Source organism: Pygocentrus nattereri, chromosome 6 (assembly GCF_015220715.1).
Source record: "Pygocentrus nattereri isolate fPygNat1 chromosome 6, fPygNat1.pri, whole genome shotgun sequence".
NCBI classification, from domain to species: domain Eukaryota; kingdom Metazoa; phylum Chordata; class Actinopteri; order Characiformes; family Serrasalmidae; genus Pygocentrus; species Pygocentrus nattereri.
In genome coordinates, this window is record NC_051216.1 from 37,832,284 (window position 1) to 37,851,241 (window position 18,958).

The 18,958-nt window shown below is 41.0% G+C and overlaps 1 protein-coding gene across 1 annotated transcript in view; it reads right to left on the reverse strand.

The window, feature by feature from the left end:
- tmeff2a (transmembrane protein with EGF-like and two follistatin-like domains 2a) overlaps positions 1 to 18,958 on the reverse strand; it is a 147,218-nt gene that overhangs the window by 71,892 nt on the left and 56,368 nt on the right. The window contains exon 4 of the mRNA XM_017695088.2: positions 1,298 to 1,324. Within this exon, the coding sequence (XP_017550577.1) occupies positions 1,298 to 1,324 (27 nt within the window). The remainder of the gene's footprint in view (positions 1 to 1,297; positions 1,325 to 18,958) is intronic.

Genomic DNA, 18,958 nt, shown 5'->3' on the forward strand with positions numbered 1-18,958 from the left:
CCATGTGGAGCGGTGTAGGATATGCTGTCACTCACTTGTCACACATGATGTGTGAGTGTGCAATAATCTCTTTTTTCTCACCAATGGCTGAACATGAAGTAATTGAATTTCCTGCTGGGGATGGACTGTGCGTGGATGTGTTTATGTGTGTTTATGAGAAAGAAAGACAAAAAAGAAGTGGTGTGTGCGAGAGGTGCAAGTCCAAGTCTGAAAATTTAAAGTCGAATCTCGAGTCTTTGGTGTCCTGGTGTAAGTTCCTGATGTGCAAGGTGTAAGCCTAAGTTGAATGTCTGAGGTGCAAGTCTGAGTCAAGTCACAAGTCTCTTCGGTGTGGCTCAAAGTCAAGTTTTTGTTGTGCCAGTCCAAGTCAAGTCTCGAGTCTCTGAAGTGCAAGTCCGGGTCAGGTCTCTTAGGTGCGAGTCTAAGTCAAGTTCCTGAGGTGACATTTTCATGTTAACTCTCTGAGGTGAAAGTCTGAGTTGAGCTTCTGAGGTGTGTGTCTAAGTCAAATCTCACGTCTCTGGAATTTGAGTCGAATCTTGAATCTCTGAGGTCTGCATCAAGTCTCTGAGGTGCCACTGTGAGTCAATTCTCTAGCTTCTGAGATGCAAGTCTGAGTCGACCACTGAAACCATGAAGCTCCAGATAAACAGTTTGTGTGATGACAGGTAGCCTGGAACTTGACAATGAGAGCTGTAACTCTCTGGACAGATGAGTTTTACTGTCTATGTGCTTCAGCCTTCCAGTCTTGTCATCTTGCGTGGTCTACTGCTATGTGGATGAACTGTTGCTGCTATAAGACATTTCCATTTCACCAATACTTATGGTTGAATAGGACAGCTGTAACAGGCCAGAGATTGGACAAAGTGACTTGTTTGAAAGGTGGTATCCTTTGACAGTGCCACATTTAAAGCCACTGGAATCATTCAATATGACTCAATCTGTTAGCAGTAGGTGTGGCTGGAATAGCAAAAGCCATTTATTAGAAGGGGACCCATGGACATCTGCATATGCTTAATGAACAATAGATGTCTTTGTACAAGACAGAGAGAGAAAGAGCAAGAGAAGAAGAAAGATGATGCGCATGTGTGTTTAAGCATATATTTAGTGATCAACAGATGGAGTGTGTGTGTAGATAGAAAGGGAGAGAGACAGAGAGAAAAAGAGAGAGAAAGGGAAACAGAAAGGACAAAAAGGCCCAATGTGTGCTGGTGTACGTGTGAAAGCATATATTTAATGAACAATAGATGTGTGTGTGTGTGTGTGTGTGTGTGTGTGTGTGTGTAATCATCTTTACCTTCATCCCCAGACCCCGATCCAGGCTCTGAAAAACAGGAAAGACAATCATTATTCATTGTTAATTAGAAATAAAATCCTTGGTTACTAATGATCATAAATAAATTGCTCAGTCATTAATAGAAAAGTGCAAAATCTGGGGTGATTGATCAGCTTAAGCAGTATTGCTAGGCAGCTGTTGCTATGTAGCTAGTAGGTGGTTGCTAGGCTGTTGCTAACAAATTACTAGGTGGAGGCTCCTGTTGTGTTCCAGATGGTTGCTAGGTTGTTACCTGTTCCAGGGGATTGCTCGGTGGTTATTATGGTTTCTTATTGTCGTTAGGGATTCTGTGATGTGCCACATGTGATGCTGCTAGGGTATTGTTAGGTGGTTGTTACGTCACCTCAGTTGGTGGCTAGGGTGCTGCTAAATGGTTGCCATGGTGTCACTAGTTGGGAGTTGTTAGATGGTCACCCAGATGGTTGGCATTGGTTGGCGGTGACAGTAATGCCAACCCATTAGCACTCAAAAGCAGGGATGCTAACCAATAAGCATTCAGTAGCAGTAATGTCAACCAGTCAGCTATCAGAAGTAATATTAACCAATCAATATTCAGTAGCAGTGATGTTAACCCATTAGCACTCAGTAGCTGTAATGCTAACCAATGAGTACTCAGTAGCAAAAATGCTAACTGATCAGCACTCAGTAGCGGTAATGCTAACATAATGCTATCAATCTGACTGGTTGGCATTACTGCTACTGAATGCTGATTGGTTAGCATCACTGCTTTTGATTGCTAATCGGTTGGCATTACTGTCACCGCCAACCATCTGGGTGACCATCTAACAACACCCAACTAGTGACACCATAGCAACCATTTATCCAATCTGCATTCAGTGGGACTAAATCAAATTAACTCATCAGAACTCAGTAGCAGTAATGCTAATCAATCAATCAATCAATCATTCAATCAATCAACTAATGTTAGCATTCTACTACCCAAAACCCATTTCTGTAGAAAAAAGAAATATAAAGGGAAATTTTCTTTCATTTTTTAATTTAATACATCTTTCTACTTTCCAAAATTAAAGGAATGTTCAGCATAAATGATTAGAAACTGTTTAATTTTCTACTTTCAGCCCTCCCAGTCCTGTACATGTTTGTGTTTTGGTATAGTCCACGTGCTTCTTTGTTTTGGTATCCGTAGTCCTGCCCCTTGTTTTGTAACTCCGCCCCTGATTGTTTTCACCTGTCCCTCATCTTCCCGGTGTCGTATTTAAGCCCTGTGTTTGGCCTTTGTTTTCACTGGTTGGTTGTTATATGCCGTGTTGGATGTTCTGTTTGTTCTGTTGTAGTCTGGTTTATGTCATGTCTGCCCCCCGATCTATCCGTGTTGGCTCTATGACCATGGACTGTTTCGACCCTGATTTTGGATATGCCCTTAATAAATCTCACTTATCTCAGCACGTGCGTCCGCCTCCTCGTGCCCTGCCCTTTCAGAGGTAATCACAGCCAAAGCTGTAGTGCTATTGGTAGAGGATGCAAATTTGTGTGCAATAGTTCATCACACAAACTTCACTCTCCCCAGAAGTCTGCAACTCGGAATCGCTAATCATAGTGAGTTGCATTGCAACTGAGTCTAAAGACACACTCCACAAACATCTGTGGGAATGTGGCAAGAAAATCAATCAGCATTTCCTCAGGTGCTCCAGCTAACGGATGTGCTCTAACTTGGTGTAAAGATAGCACAGAGAGAGAGAGAGAGAAGGGTAGAAATAGAAATATAAAGGGACAAAAAGAAGGAGAGGCAGAAGAGAACGCTATTAACCTCCCTCTGCAATGAACACCTGAGGCAGGTTTAGTTTACTCGGCAGGACAGCAAAACACGACAAGCCCTGCAGTGGGAATTTAACTCGCCTTTTCCAATATTCACATGCACTTTTCAGATGCAAGAACCACTGGAGTCTTAAAGGGCCCATACAATAGAAAACCTTATTTTCAGTTTTTTAAAATAAATATTTGCTATATTGTGTAAACATCATTAAACCTTAAACATGTATACATCCCTAGTCATACTGTCCATATAAAGAAACTAATCAGCCAATCATACCAGAGCTCATTTACATATTCCAGTATTAAAGGGGCAGAAACAAAAACAGCTTCTTTGCAAGAGACAAAGAAAGATTTGGAAAATGGTCGTGTAAAATGAATTACTGAAATTATTATAATTTTTTGGAACATAAATACAATATGGACCATTTAAAGTATTACAATCAATAAAACTGGTGAACAAAAAGAAAATTCAGGAAATTTTATGCCATCTAGTGCAACTTCAATAAAAGTTTGCAAACCATGAGCACCTATCAGCATTACTATCATTAGTCATTAGTGTTCTTCTTTCAGATTTAGGGCTAGCAGTGAAGTTGTAGAGTGCAATCAACTGAATTATGGTGGCAGTCCCAAGCAACTTCAATTCAGAGGTCATCAGCAACAGGTTCAGGGTTGCCTAATCAGAAATAAATCCCCAGGATTAGCAATTTAACATGTTGTGTCACTTGCTAATACACTAATAAAAGTAATGTTTTATTTAATGTCTTTGCCTTATAAAATTAAAAAGCAGAATTTCAATTATTTTGTTGATTTTAAAGGTGAAAATAAGTTATCTCATCCTTTACAGAGCATGCAAATATCTCATGTTTCTACTGATTATGGTGCATAAAGATTCTAAAATATTGGAAAAAGTAAAACATAAAATACATGTGTCACAACATTTGCAAATAAACAGTAATTTTGCATTAAAATGTGCAGGATGTGGAGGATGTGTTAACTTATTTACAAAAATAAACATGTCATTTGACCTCTGCTCTTAACTGTAATAATAGTAATAATAATAATAATTTTAAAAATGTAAGCAAATAGAAACACATCTTGAGCTTTTGTTATTATAGAATACTCAAATGTTCAAGATAATGTTCAATAGAATATTTGCATTAAAATATTCGATAGTTGCAGCCAAGCTAATGAATTGCCATCACTGGACAGAAAAATTCACCTTCTTAGCCTTTACCTGGTTGACCATTTGTCCCTCAACAACAATAACAACAGCAAATACAGCATGAAAGAGAGATACAGAGTCAGAAGTAACAAAATCTGCAGTCTATTCCCTTGGCCTGTGAGAAAGAGAGAGAGACACTCTTTAAAGGGAGCGTGAAGTTGAAGGTACAGAGAGCGCTCCTCAGCGGGATGCTGCTGTGAGAGACAGCTCTGCAGATTTTTGCTTAGTTGGAACAGGACAACGACAAGAGGCTGATTAAGTCTGAGAGTCTGCTGAGAGCTCCGCCAACTCCCGTATCACCGCTGTTAGCTCAGAGAACAAAGACACGAGCGATGAGGTGACTCTGCACTTTTCCCCTCTTCCCCTGACATCAAGGCCTGAGCGCTCATCGCACTGAGGCAGCTGGCCACTGTCAGCATGCAGCCCACGACCTGACCAACTGTAATTAAACGTCCGCTGCCTACGATGTTGTACCATATGTCACGTTTGAAGGTCTTATGCAGCGCTTCTGAACTCTCTTTATTTTTGATGAACTGAAGAACCTTCTCATTGGATCTCATCTTATTTATGTGTGGTTGTTGAGAATATAAAAGGAAGCACCACCACAGAATTTCTGGGCTGATAATCCATAATTAACATTCTGCCATAATGTTTTTTTTTCTTTTTCAACTTCACGATAGAGCTGGACAATATGATAAAAATACGATATCACAATACTTCACAAAATTTTCACAATACACAACATGTCATCATCTCATGAGTTGGAACAGACAAAAAAGAACCACATTTGAAAATATTACTGAAAACTATAATAACAGATAGAGATTTTTATTAAACATTTAAACATCTTGCACTGCTGTAACTCCAGTTAAACAGGACTAAATTGTGCTTATGTTCTAGTTAAACATGCAGTTAGTCAGTATTCTAGATGTACTGATGATATTAATGATATCTATAAAAAATATTATGCTAAATTGTGACACAATGTGATGTGATTTACCATGAAATTGATTAGAATGATATTGCCCAGCCCTCCACTATAACATACATATGAAGTGCAGTGAACGTGAGACAAGTTAAAACACTGAAGGAGTAACCTCAGTTACAGCGTAGACAAGTGTAACAAGAAATTAGCAAAGAATCAAGAATCAAACAAGTATAAGGCAGTTAAAAAAAGAAGCAGAATATATAAATAGTAATATAAAAATGATAAGGCAGTAAAGAAACCAAGAGATACAAGTAAAACAGGTAAAACAATTGGTTAAACTTGCATTGCACCACAACCGAGATGGCAGCAATATCATACAACTATTCACACACACATATGCACAAAACACTGATTTTACTAAAATAAATAAAAAAATGAGTAAATATTAAGGTTTATAGGCCCCATCGAGTAGTAACATTAGAAGTTAGAGTTATTTGAGATATTTGAGTATCAGTTATCAGTGCCAGAAAGGAATAAGTGGCATCTCTAAGTTAAAAAGTGAGAAGTAATCAGTTCTAATTAGTTACAGGAACATCACTGCTTAATTTTTAAAAGCTTTTAAAAGTTCACAAGCTAAACATAGCTTGTGAAAAACCACAGTTTATAACTGGTTAAAATGATCAACTGCAGTTTCAATCCCCAACTGAGAACAGCTATTACATTTTCAGATTTTGTGACTAATAAGATATTGACTGTTGATGTATGCACCGCTAATGGATATCACTCATTTAAATTACTGACTGTTTTTGTAAATAGAGCTGTAAGAAGCACTGTTTCCAGCTTTAAGTGATGTAAGCAGTTGCTTGGGGCCTGTCATGCCCTGAGTATTTTTAAAATTTATTTATTAAATATCATTGGTTAAATAGTGCAGTTCTTTTTCTGTTCCATTCATGAATTAACTAGAATACCAGCAGCCGCATCTTTGTGGACAATCTTGTTAAATGTGACTGAGTGAGGTGTTTTGCATCTAAAAATACATTTGTCTTTTTTTTAAGAGAGTTTAAGCTCAAATAAACAAACATTACTCACTGTTGCCCTCTAAAGGCGTTATAGCACCAGTCAGGGGTTAGAACCTCTGTTGCTGTGACATAAACACAAGACTGTGAAATCTAACAGCTGTGCAATTAGCCTAAACAATTCTAAAACTATGTAATAATCATGACAGGCCTGGCCACAGCCATGACTGTATTTTGATGAGGTCATTTTTTACTTTTTTGCTAAATTTAAAGTTTTGCATTGTTTGAAAATTTCATAATGAATGGACCAACAAAAACCCTCCAAAAATACTTGAAAAAAGCAAATTGTTTTTCCCTTCTCTTGTAAAGCTACCATTTTTTGAGAGCCACACTTTCATTTGAACATCTACATTTTGGCGTAAGCATCAGATGATGCATTTAAGAGGTCCAAACTTACAAACTAGCCCATTAGGTTTGAGGTGCAAACCACTGAAATGAATTGAAACCTCTCAGAAATCCTGAGCATTGAAAATACTTCAGTTGAATGTGTATTTATTAAAAAAAAAAAAGTCATTTCTGTGCACTGAGCCCAAGCCCCTGCACTGAGAGAAGTTCTTTAGCAAGGGGTGGAGTGTGTTTTGTGCCACAGTGCTATCTTAACCTCGATTTCCAATGGCGAAAATGAACTGCCTTTCCTCCCTCTTCTCCACAGTTATGCACCACTGAGCTAATGGCCAACTGCCCTGCGCCGTACAGCTGAGAAAAAAAAAAAAAAAAAAAAAACTCAATATGACTGGCAGCCCGTTCCTTTAATCAGCACATTATTCACCCTGATCGTAGAGTGGTGCGGCAGTGTGCTAGCTAACGCTAGTGGGGTAAATGGCTTACTTATCAACGCCAGATGGAAAAGGAGAGAGGGATATGAGCTACTCGACTCAGTAGAGCTCTGCTTCTTGACTCTGAGAGTTGGGTATGAGAGGACATTTCAAGCGTGTATTTGAAAGGACACCGGAGAGGGAAGCTCGACTACAGTTTGCTGTGAGGAGCTGTGATAGAAATACGAATGAGGACCATAGTCTACTTGAAATGCAATTTGTGATTTGATGCATTGCGTGACTAAGTCTACATTCACACTGCAGGTAAAAGTGGCCCATCTTTTTCTTCACGTGACACAGATTTGTCTTCTGTGTGACTACAGCAAAACAGTGTGAACAGTAAAAATCACACTGGATCTGGTGTTTTCTTTGGGTCTCTTTGGCTATGTTCACACTGCATGTACAGTGACCCAAATCTGTCTTTTTTCATATGTGACTTGTTTATTGTGTGACAGTCTTAACAGTAAAAAACACAATGAATCTGATTTGGGCCTCTTGGCTGTGTTCACACTGCAGGTAAAAGTGGACCAAATCCGCTTTTCTTCCTCATATGTCACACAGATTTGTTTTGTGTGACAGTGTGAACAGTAAAAAAATATATATATATGATGTTTCTGATTTGGGCCTCTTTGGCTATATACACACTATAGGTAAAGGTGACCCAAATCGGATCTCTTTCTTCAGATTTGACAGCAAAAAAAATGTGAAAAGAAAGAAAGAAAGAAAAAAAAAACACAAACCTGATCTTTTCCTTCATAAAAAACATGATAGATTAGGTTGCAACTTAGGTGTCTTTCATCTGTGTAACTGAAATCTGACACACAGCAATGCAACCATATAAACAGATTCAGATTCAAAATTCAGATTTTAATGTCAATCCAGCTCAATCTCATGAGACACTCAGACGGTAAAATGGCTTTTTCTTCAACAGTACCATCATCAGTCCATAGTGGCTATGAAGCCCGGTCAGACAACAGTATGTTGCGTGGGATTTCACAAGCCTAATCCACGCACATGCTTAAAGAAAGCCTGCAGACAAAAGACAACTCTTCATCCTGTATTTAGTTTATTTGGATGTCTCTGCTTTTGCATTCATACTGCCCAAAAATCACATTAGAGTAAAAACGGTTCCAGGCCGTCCTCCTCAGGGGGTATCGGTTCACTTATTTGGTGCACACCAGAGTCTGAATGGCATTCACACGGAATTCAGACTGATCTACGGTTACAGGAACCATTTAATTGTAATTCTTGCTGCTGTTATGCCACAACCAGGGGTCAATAACTTTTTCACATCAGGGAAACTGGTGATTTTTTTTTCTTTTAGTAAATGAAATGAAATTTAAAAGCTGTGCATGTTGTGTGAGGATCTGAGGCCATCTAGTGTGACAAATACACAAAAAACTTAGGAAATCAGGAGGGACTGAACACTTTTTTTCACAGCAATGCACTTCATCTGCAGGCTTGATAATTCAGTAAAATACTCAAGGAGTCAACTTTTTCAGACTGGCAAGTTGGCATGACTTCCAAACTAATACATGCTGAAGCTGATGCTAATGCTAATGTTTTCTATAGCATCGAGTGGCAAATTCATGCAAAAGGTAAATGTCACACAGAACTCCATGGCATTTACCTTTGACTTAGATGACACAACATAAACTCAAATATTAATTTCCGGTAGGAAAGAGACTGTCAGTACTGATGCTATAGGAGATCCTTTGCTTAAAGAAGGGTTCAATAACAAAGTACATGGGGTTCTGAGTTATATACTGTTGTAAAGCTCTATGTTTGTATTCACTGAAGGTTCTTCTGTTTCCATAGGAGATTGACAGAGAGGACCCATCTGTCCTTATGGTCTGCTACTGCACACTGACACCCAAAGCCCACCCCCCAACCCACCTACACACCACTAAACAATCTAAAACATTTATAGACGTCAATACAGACAAAGCAAACTCATGAGTATACACACCAATACTATAAAACAAGCATCAATGCACTGATCCGCAGTTGAGCTAGGTAAAATCTCAAGGTCCCTGCCCCTTGCACAAAGCATCCCACATAAACTCACATTTGTGCATTGTCGCAGGAAGATGCGTAAAATGGCTCAGTGAAGACAAGAACAGCGGTAACCACAGGTCAGTAAATAACCATATTTGAATCCCACGTTCATTTTTTTTTCCATTCATTACAATTATAACAACAAAACTAAGTCAGTATGGTACAAAAGTCAGGGAATAACCTTTATTTCTCTACTGCACTTCTCTTCTGTAACGCTGCTTTATTATTCGAATTTAATTGAAACTTTTATTTTCAATTTGATGTTCCATTCAATTTGATGTTCCATTCAATTTGATGTTCCATTCATGCCCTGCGATGGACTGGCGACCTGTCCAGGGTGTATTCTGCCTTCTGCCCGATGACCGCTGGGATAGGCTCCAGCACCCCCCCACGACCCTGAGGGAGAAGTGGCTTAGAAAATGTGTGTGCGTTCCATTCATTTTTGTCATTTCATTTCTCCCACATTTTTTTTGTTTAATTCAACAGTATTTTCTCGTTTATAAAGCACTTTGAATGAGCGCAGTGTAAGAAAGGTGCTACATACATAAACTTGACTTGTCATGCCTGGCCTTTCTTATTTAATTTCCAGTAGCCATCTTGTACAAGTTATCCATCGTTCAGAAGATTTTCCTGTGATATAAGACTAGAAACAAGGGAAAGGTTCACAAAAAGCTTCAGTTTTGCTTGACAAAGGCACCTAAAACATTTGAAAAGCAGTTGTTACAGTGTTCTAAGAGGTTGATGGGCACCTAGCCCAGGTGGTTGTTAAGATATCGCAGGTGGTTGCTAAGGTATCCCAGGTGGTTGCTAAAGTTTTGCTAGGCCTTTGCTATTATTATACCAAATGTTTGCTAAGATGTTACTGTGCTACGGCTATGCTATGCCAAGTTTTTGCTTTGGCGTTTCTAGGCTGTTTGAGACAGCTGGGCGAGCAGATTTATCTATTTATTTCTGCCCAATGTATGTAAGTTCATGTCTGTCTATCTATCTATCTATCTATCTATCTATCTATCTATCTATCTATCTATCTATCTATCTATCCATCCATCCATCCATCCATCCATCCATCCATCCATCCATCCACACTAGCCAGGGCAGCAGGTATGATTAACACAGAGTCCACTTGGATGTTGGCTGTACTGCATCAGCAGAGAGAGCAGGCAGACGGCAAAACTGGCGTCTCACAGTGGCTTGTGAAACTTTGCTGGAGAAATGATAGGGATGGAAATTTATACAGTGTTAGATACCTAATACCTTAAGGTTTTGACAGTTTACATTTAAATTCTTTACATTGACCTCTTAAGTATTTAATGTAAGATCTTTTATGTTTGTGGCCAGTGGATCTTCATTTATAAAAATAGTCAGAGTTTAAATCGCAGTCAACAATACTGGTCAGAAAAATCACAATTAAATATTTTCCTCAATTGTTCAGTGTTACCTCTCCATGGATCACCTTATCGTGGTGGAGGGGTTTGTGTGCTTGAATGATCCTAGGAGATCCTATGTTGTCTGGAGCAAAAGCTCCTGGTAGGGTCTCCCATGGCAAACTGGTCCTAGGTGACAGGCCAGTCAAAGTGTGATCCATAATCACCCCTATGAAAACAAGAAAACAGAACTTGTGTACCCTGCCCGGATCAGGGTTACCGGGGCCCCACCCTGGAGCCAGGCCTGGAGCTACACCGATCCCATCACCGATGGGAGGGGCAGTAGTAGGGGTTCGGTGCATTGTGGATCGGGCAGTGTCCCGAAGGCGTGGGCCTTGGCGTTCTGATCCTCGGTTGCTGAAACTGGCTTTTGGAACTTGGAATGTTACCTCACTGACGGGGAAGGAGCCTGAGTTGGTGCGCGAGGTTGAGAGATACGGCTAGATATAGTCGGGCTCACCTCAACACACAGCTTGGGTCCAATCTCCTTGAGAGGGCTGGACTTTATTCTTTTCTGTAGTTACCCATGGTGAAAGCGGCGGGCAGGTGTGGGCTTTCTCATAGCCCCTCGACTCGGCGCCTGTATGTTGAGGTTTTCTCCGGTGGATGAGAGGGTAGCTTCCCTACGCCTTTGGGTTGGGGAATGGGTCCTGACTGTTGTCTGTGCTTATGCACCGAACAGCAGTTCAGAGTACCCAGCCTTCCTAGAGTCCTTGGGAAGGGTGCTTGAAAGAGCTCCTCCTGGAGACTCTATTGTCCTACTGGGGGACTTCAACGCTCACGTGGGCAACGACAGTGAGACCTGGAGGGGTGTGATTGGGAGGAATGGCCTCTCTGATCTGAACCCCAGTGGTGTTCAGTTTTTGGACTTCTGTGCAAACCACAGTTTGTCCATAACGAACACCATGTTTGAACACAAGGATGTCCATAAGTGCACATGGCACAAGGACACTCTAGGCCGCAGTTCAATGATTGACTTTGTAGTTGTGTCATCGGACTTGCGGCCATGTGTTTTGGACACTCGGGTAAAGAGAGGAGCTGACCTGTCAACTGATCACCACCTGGTCAGACCAGGAAAACCCAAACGTATAGTGAGGGTTTACTGGGAACGTCTGGCAGAAGAACCTGGCAGATTGATCTTTAACTCACACCTCCGTCAGAACTTTGACCAGATATCGGGGAAGGTGAGGGACATTGACTCAAAATGGGCCATGTTCCGCTCCTCCATTATTGAAGCGGCTAACTGTAGCTGTGGTCACAAGGTAGTTGGTGCCTGTTGGTGCGGTAATCCTCGAAACCGGTGGTGGACACCCCAGGTGAGAGATGCCGTCAAGCTGAAGAAGGAGTCCTACCGGGCATGGGTGGCCTGTAGGACACCAGAGGCAGCTAGCAGGTATCGACAGGCCAAGCAATCTGCGGTTTCAGTCGTTGCCAAGGCAAAAAGCCGGGTGTGGGAAGAGTTTGGCGAGGCATTGGAAAGTGACTTTAAGTCAGCTCCGAAAAGATTCTGGCAAACCGTCAGGCGACTCAGAAGGGGAAAGCAGTGTGCCACTAGCACTGTATATAGTTTAGATGGTGTGCTGCTGACTTCGACTGAAGACGTCATTGGGCGATGGAAGGAATACTTTGAGGACCTTCTCAATACCACCGACACATTCTCCAGTGAGGAGGCAGTCTGGGGACACGGGAATAGGCTTGTCCATTACTGAGGCCGAAGTCGCTAAGGTACTTAAAAAGCTCCTTGGCGGCAGGGCTCCAGGGGTGGATGAGATCCGTCCCGAGTTCCTCAAGGCTCTGGATGTTGTGGGGCTGTCTTGGCTGAAAGAACGAGATCGCGAATACAAGCGGCCTTGTAGAGATAGGGTGAGAAGTTTGGTCATCCGGGAGGGACTCGGAATAGAGCCGCTGCTTCTCCACGCCGAGAGGAGCCAGCTGAGGTAGTTCGGGCATCTGGTTAGAATGCCCCCTGGACGCCTCCCTTGGGAGGTGTCACAGGCAAGTCCACCCGGGAGGAGACCCCGGGGAAGACCCAGGATACGCTGGCGTGACTATATCGTCACGCCCCAGGGAGCTAGTGGAAGTGGCTGGGGAAAGGGAGGTCTGGGCCTCATTGCTTAGGATGCTGCCCCCATGACGGATGGATGGATTGATGGATGGATGGATGGATGTCCAGCACTATTAGTCAGTAATTCATACTGTAATGTTATTTATTGTGATAACATCTTGGTCTTTTTTTTGCTATCTAAAATGTGGGAAAGGAATTGGTAGGGAGGAAGATGAGAGCAATAAAAGGACAGAGATGCACTGACCCCATTTCACTCCTCTCTCTCTCTCTCTCTCTCTCTCTCTCTCTCTGTCATGATTGGCCCCTCCCAGTCCATGTGTTCATGTTTTGGTTTTGCCCATGTGTGTTTTTGTTTTGGTTTAGTCCAGCCCCTTGTGTTGTAACTCCTCCCCTGATTGTCTCCACCTGTTTTCCACCTGTCCCTCGGTATCCCTGTTGTATTTAAGCCCTGTGATTGCACGTTGTGTTTGCTGGTCTTTGTATTGGTCTTTGTCCTTGCCCTGTTTCACTGTATCGGTCTTTGTCCTTGCCCTGTTTCACTGTATCGGTCTTTGTCCTTGCCCTGTTTCACTGTATCGGTCTTTGTCCTTGCCCTGTTTCACTGTATCGGTCTATGTTTGTTTGCTTTGTTTGAATCTCTGTGTTGTTGGTTGTTTCTGTTATTTGTCATGTCTGAACCCCAATCTCTCCGTATTGGCTCAATGACCCTGGACCGTTACGACCCTGATTTTGGATTTGCCCTCAATAAAAGTTGTTTTCCTCCGCACGTGTCCGCTACCTTACTCCGCATTACACTCTCTCTTTCTGTCTCTCTCTCTCTTTCTCTCACTCACTCTCTTTCTATTTTGTCTTTCTTCCTTGTCAACAAAAGTGCCATCTAGAGATAGAGATCTCATAAGCCTCCTCTGCATGCTTTTGTTTTTACTAAGCAAATTTTGAAAAACTATATATTTATATATATTATACATTTATATATTTTTGAAAAAACGTTAAAGAAGACAGATACACAACTCTCCATCCACAGCCCTTAAAGGTGAGTTCCATTCATTCATTCATTCATTTTCCAAGCCACTTCTCCCTCAGGGGTGCTGGAGCCTATCCCAGCAGTCACTGGGCGGAAGGCGGGACACACCCTGGACAGGTCACTAGTCCATCGCAGGGCAGACAAACAGACAGACATAAGGGGAGTTCCAATGATTTTTAAAAATTTCTGCATAATTAAACAGTTAAGATGTAAATAAAGTAATTCACAATGGTTTGCTGTTGAAATGCTCTGCTCTAGAGAAACATCAGAATTGTTCACAGTGGTGGTGATAGGAACCAGACATCTAAAAACTCTTTAAACTCCTTCACAGAAAGTTAACACAACCCCAAATCCAAAAAACATGGGACGCTGTGTAAAATGTAAATAAATGTATAAATTATACACAATAGAACACAGAACACATATCAGATTTTGAAAGTGGGACAATTTACCATTTCATGATAAACATTAACTCACTTAGAACTTGATGGCAGTGACGTATCTCAAACAAGTTGTTACAAAAGCAGCAAAAGGCTGGAAAAGTAAGTGGTACTAATATAAAACAGCTGAAGAAGCAATTTGTAACTAGCTCACATGACTGGGTATAAAAAGAGCATTTTAGAGAGGCAGATTCTCTCAGAAGCAAAGATGGGCAGAGGTTCACCAAACTGTGCCTAAAAATTGTGCAACAATTTCAGAAAAATGTTTCTCAATGTAAAATTGTGAAAACTTTGCACATCACACCATCTACAGTACATAGTATCATTAAAAGATTCAAATAATCTGGAGAAATCCAAGTACGCAAGGGACAAGGCCAACAGTTAATATGGAATGCAAGTGATCTTCTGGCCATCTGGCAGCATTGCATTGAAAACAGGCATGATTCTGTACTGGAAATCACTGCATGGGCTCAGGAACACTTCCAGAAATCACTGTGAACACAGTTTGCCATGCAATCCACAAATACAAGTTAAAGCTGTATCATGCAAAGAGGCCATATGTCAAAACAATCCAGAAACACCACCATCTTCTCTGGGCAAAGGCTCATGTAAAATGCAGGCAAAATGGAAGGTCTGTGGTCAGATGAATCAAAATTTGAAATTCTTTCTGGAAAACAGATGCCTTGTCCTGTGGATTCAGAGGAGAGGCACCATCCAGCTTGTTATCAGCACAGTTCAAAAGCCTGCATCTCTGATGGTAAGGGATTGCATTTTTGCCTGTGGTGTGGCAGCTTACACATCTGGAAAGGCACTATCAATGCTGATAGCATCAAGTCCAGGTGCTGAACTGGCCTGCCTGCAGTCCAAACCTTTCACCAATAGAAAAGGTTTTGGCGCATCATGAAACAAAAAATCTGGCTAGAAAAACCCAGGACTGTTGACCAGCTAGAAACCTATAATAAATAGATTCTAGGTGAATAAAATATGGGTCTATGAGATTTGCAAATCATTGCTTTCTGTTTTAATTTAAATTTATTTACATTTTACACAGTGTCCCAACTTTTTTTGGAATGTGCTGCCTGATGTCTGAGACATTGTTTTGCGATAGTTCTGAGAAGATTTTGGCTTTAAAATCCATTCATTGCTCATGTTGTTTTTTTGTTTTGCTATCCACTGTCGACCAGAGGAAGATCGGTTCCCCTTTTATATCTTGGTTCCTTTCATGGTTACTTCCTCTTGTTGTTATGGAGTTTTTTTTGCCGATGCTCATGGGGGCTTGAATCTGGAATTTCTGTAAAGCTGCTTTGTGATGACATGTTATAAAAAGCTCTATATAAATAAACTTTGACTTGACTTGAATGACATTGTTTTCATCTCAGGTATTAAATTATGCAAAATTATAAAAAAGCAGAAAAATTCTCTTTTAAGCCTCATACACAAAAGCGTGCTTTTTAAATGGTAAAAGGGGTATTCCATTGATCTTTTTTAAAAATTCTGCACAATTCAGTGGTTTTTGCTTTTAAACTTTTTTCGGTGTAACCAATCACTATTGCTTTGAACAATTCTGTCTCTCCATTTACTTTCTCTAAAATACAGAATTTTACACAAAACCACTCTGAATGTCTTTGTTTTTTCATCTATGACTCACTATAATTGGGAAAGTAGATTTTCGTCTGTAAAATTAAAAATGTAATTTTAGTTAAGTCTTTTTCTTCTTTTGGCTGCTCCCTTTAGGAGTCGCCACAGCGGATCATCTGCCTCCATCTTGCCCTATCCATTGCCTCCTCTACTTTCACACCAACCATCTCCATGTCCACCTTAACTACATCCATAAACCTTCTCTGAGGTCTACCTCTTCTCCTTCTACTTGGCAGCTCCATCTCCAACATTCTTTGCCCAATATATCCACTATTCCTCCTCAACACATGTCCAAACCATCTCAACCTGGCCTCTCTGGCTTTATCTCCAAACTGCTCTACCTTCACTGTCCCTCTGATCTGCTCATTTCTAATCTTGTCCATCCTTGTCACTCCCAACGAAAATCTCAGCATCTTCATCTCCACCATGTCCAGTTTTAGTTTTAAGTTTTAAGTAACATAGCAGTTTTAAGTAACATAGCAAAACAATAATCCTCAAAAATGCACACTCATCAAAGCTAATTTCATCTGATGAAAGCAAAAAGGTGAAGAAAAGATGGAGGGATCAGCAAGGCAACAGAGGTAGAGAGATGAAGAGAGGACGAGTGAAGAGGAGGAGAAAAGAGCTATGCCCATTCAGCCTGCTGGTACTGAATCACGAGCATGTACAGACACGTACTGACGGAAAGACACAAAAACATGCATCACAAACGATACCTTAACAAGTACAAGCATCTAAAGCAGGATAATAAATATATTATTTAGCTACGCCAGACTAATCATCTTTCCTCACACCTTCCATGCATAGTTATTAATCTATTTTGCAGCTATTATCTTCAAGCACTGTTATCTCACCTCGCCGACTGATAATCCTGCTACCTTCAGTCATTAATTTCTTAAATATCATGAGGCATTTTTGGCACATGCACCCACACAGAACGAGAACATTTGTTTTTTTCCCGCTTAGCACTCCTTGCTTGCATTTATTTGATGTTCTTAAGGATCGCATTTGTGACAAATCTTCAAATTCTTAAAAGGTAAAAAAGCAAGAAACATCAACACTGCAACATGCATCACATTCACTTTTTAATCACAAGAGCCAGCTGTGAGCAAACACAGCGTCCCATGGGCTACCTGATCACAGTGACTGACTGACAACAGCAGGAGTGGGCAATATGACAAAGTTATCATTATCAAGATTAATTACGTCACAATACATCAGAGTATACAATATTACCATCAGCACTTTTACAACTGAACAACTGCAGGTATGAGAAAAAAAAAAAAAACATTAGATTTGATTTTCTAGACTATATTAGATGTTGACCAATTATAGATAGTCTATATGGACTATTACTAATTTAGTTTGAACTGCAGTCCCAAAACTATTCTAAAAACTATTTAACCCCATAACAAGCCATGGGCCCACCAGCACACAAGCCTTTGTATGAAATAAACCTGCAATGTTAAGGGGTTAAAAAACTACGATGTTGTGGCATGCGCTCGCCCCCCGGGCCCCGACGATGACCGCCGCAGGAAGGCGAGGCCCGAACACCCAGCAGCAACGAACCTCGGCCAGGACGGCAGGGAGAGAGCCGCGAGTGGGGAGCGGGCGGAGAAAGCCGGAGCTCCACCGAGTGACCCGAGTGACGGCGGAAGGAGGAGGAGGACGAAGACGCTGCCTGCAACGTGAGGCACAATGACAAGTAGCGAGTGCCGATCCCCACTGCACGAGCTACGCCCCGTTCCCACAGCAAGGCCGCTTCATTATACCTCACGTTTGACCCGGGCGACCGACCTGCAAGCTGGGACTGGTGACGGGGAGGCGGAGCAGCAAGCTCTCGTTCCCTCTCTCTCTCTCTCTCTGCTCCCTCTCAGCTCTTTAAAAAGGCAGCATGAGCCAGATCGGCATCAGTATAAGGGCAGCTTGAGCACCTGAGTCGAGAGGGAATGAGCTTTGTGCTCCGGCCCCTCCTCACTCGCGCCTCTCGCCCTGCCATCCTGGCTAGGTTTGTCACTGCTGATGGTGACGGCCGTGAGATGGGGGTGGGTGCATGCCACACGTGTATTCAGACCTTAGATATTTACAAGGGTTATCTAATTAACTATTAATTAACCAAACCTAAGGCATTGAGAGAGACAGTAATATGCTATGCTACAAAGCAATCCTAGTTCTGCTGGATCTTCAGGCCTCAGACTCTCTCTTCTGCAACTTTTGGTAAATAACACTGGTAGCAATGGTACCATTTTAAAAGTGAGGAGGAAACAGTCTGTACATGAGACCCCTGAAACCCCACACCCTACTTTTGTAGGTTCGGTTACTATTATAAAGCCTGTGCATTTGTAGAATCATGTCAATTTAAATGTTTGGGGCAGCAATATACAAATATACCCCACAGCGGTAACCAGTTCATAACCATATGGCCCAAAAGTAGCCTTTCAAAGTTTTTAGCTATACACATGATCTGTTCCAACAACACAAAACAATGGATCACTCCACTTATTAATTCCAGAAATAAGTAATTTCAAAATTCTAATTATTTTACTTTCGAAACCTCAAACAAATATGTACCAATCTTAAATAGCCAATCTCACGTTACTTAAAAGGCAACTCGTCACTGCATAAGCTAAAAGTGAAAGTCAAATGTCCATAGCTGGCCACTAGTTGGGGAAAAAAGGCTACTTACCTGACCATTTAAACAGGGAATGCAGCATTAACTTCCCAAAGTTCACTGAAATAGCAAATGGGGCTATTCTCTCTTTTTATTTCTGCATTGTTTGGTTCAGTTTACTGTTCATGTGCTGTTTAGATAAAAAGTTAAAAATAAACTGTTTTCTCCTTGTAAAAACATCCTTGAAATTAGAATTACAAGTGCCCAGCCATAGTGATAAACCATGCTACTCTGTACTTCAGTTGGCTATGCTGGGTTCTTTTTCTGTCAGCAACCCACAGCATGTGAAAGCAAGGACATACACCCATGCAACAGATTTAGCTTTACACTGGTGAAAATAAAACTACGGAATTTTTAAAGATCTTTTCAATTTAGTTGAAATATTTAAATTTATCACAAGTTTATTTAAATAAAAAAATCCAAATTAAAAAAAATTTCTAATGTCAGTACTGAACTTATGAACTATGTATAAACTTACATATGAACAG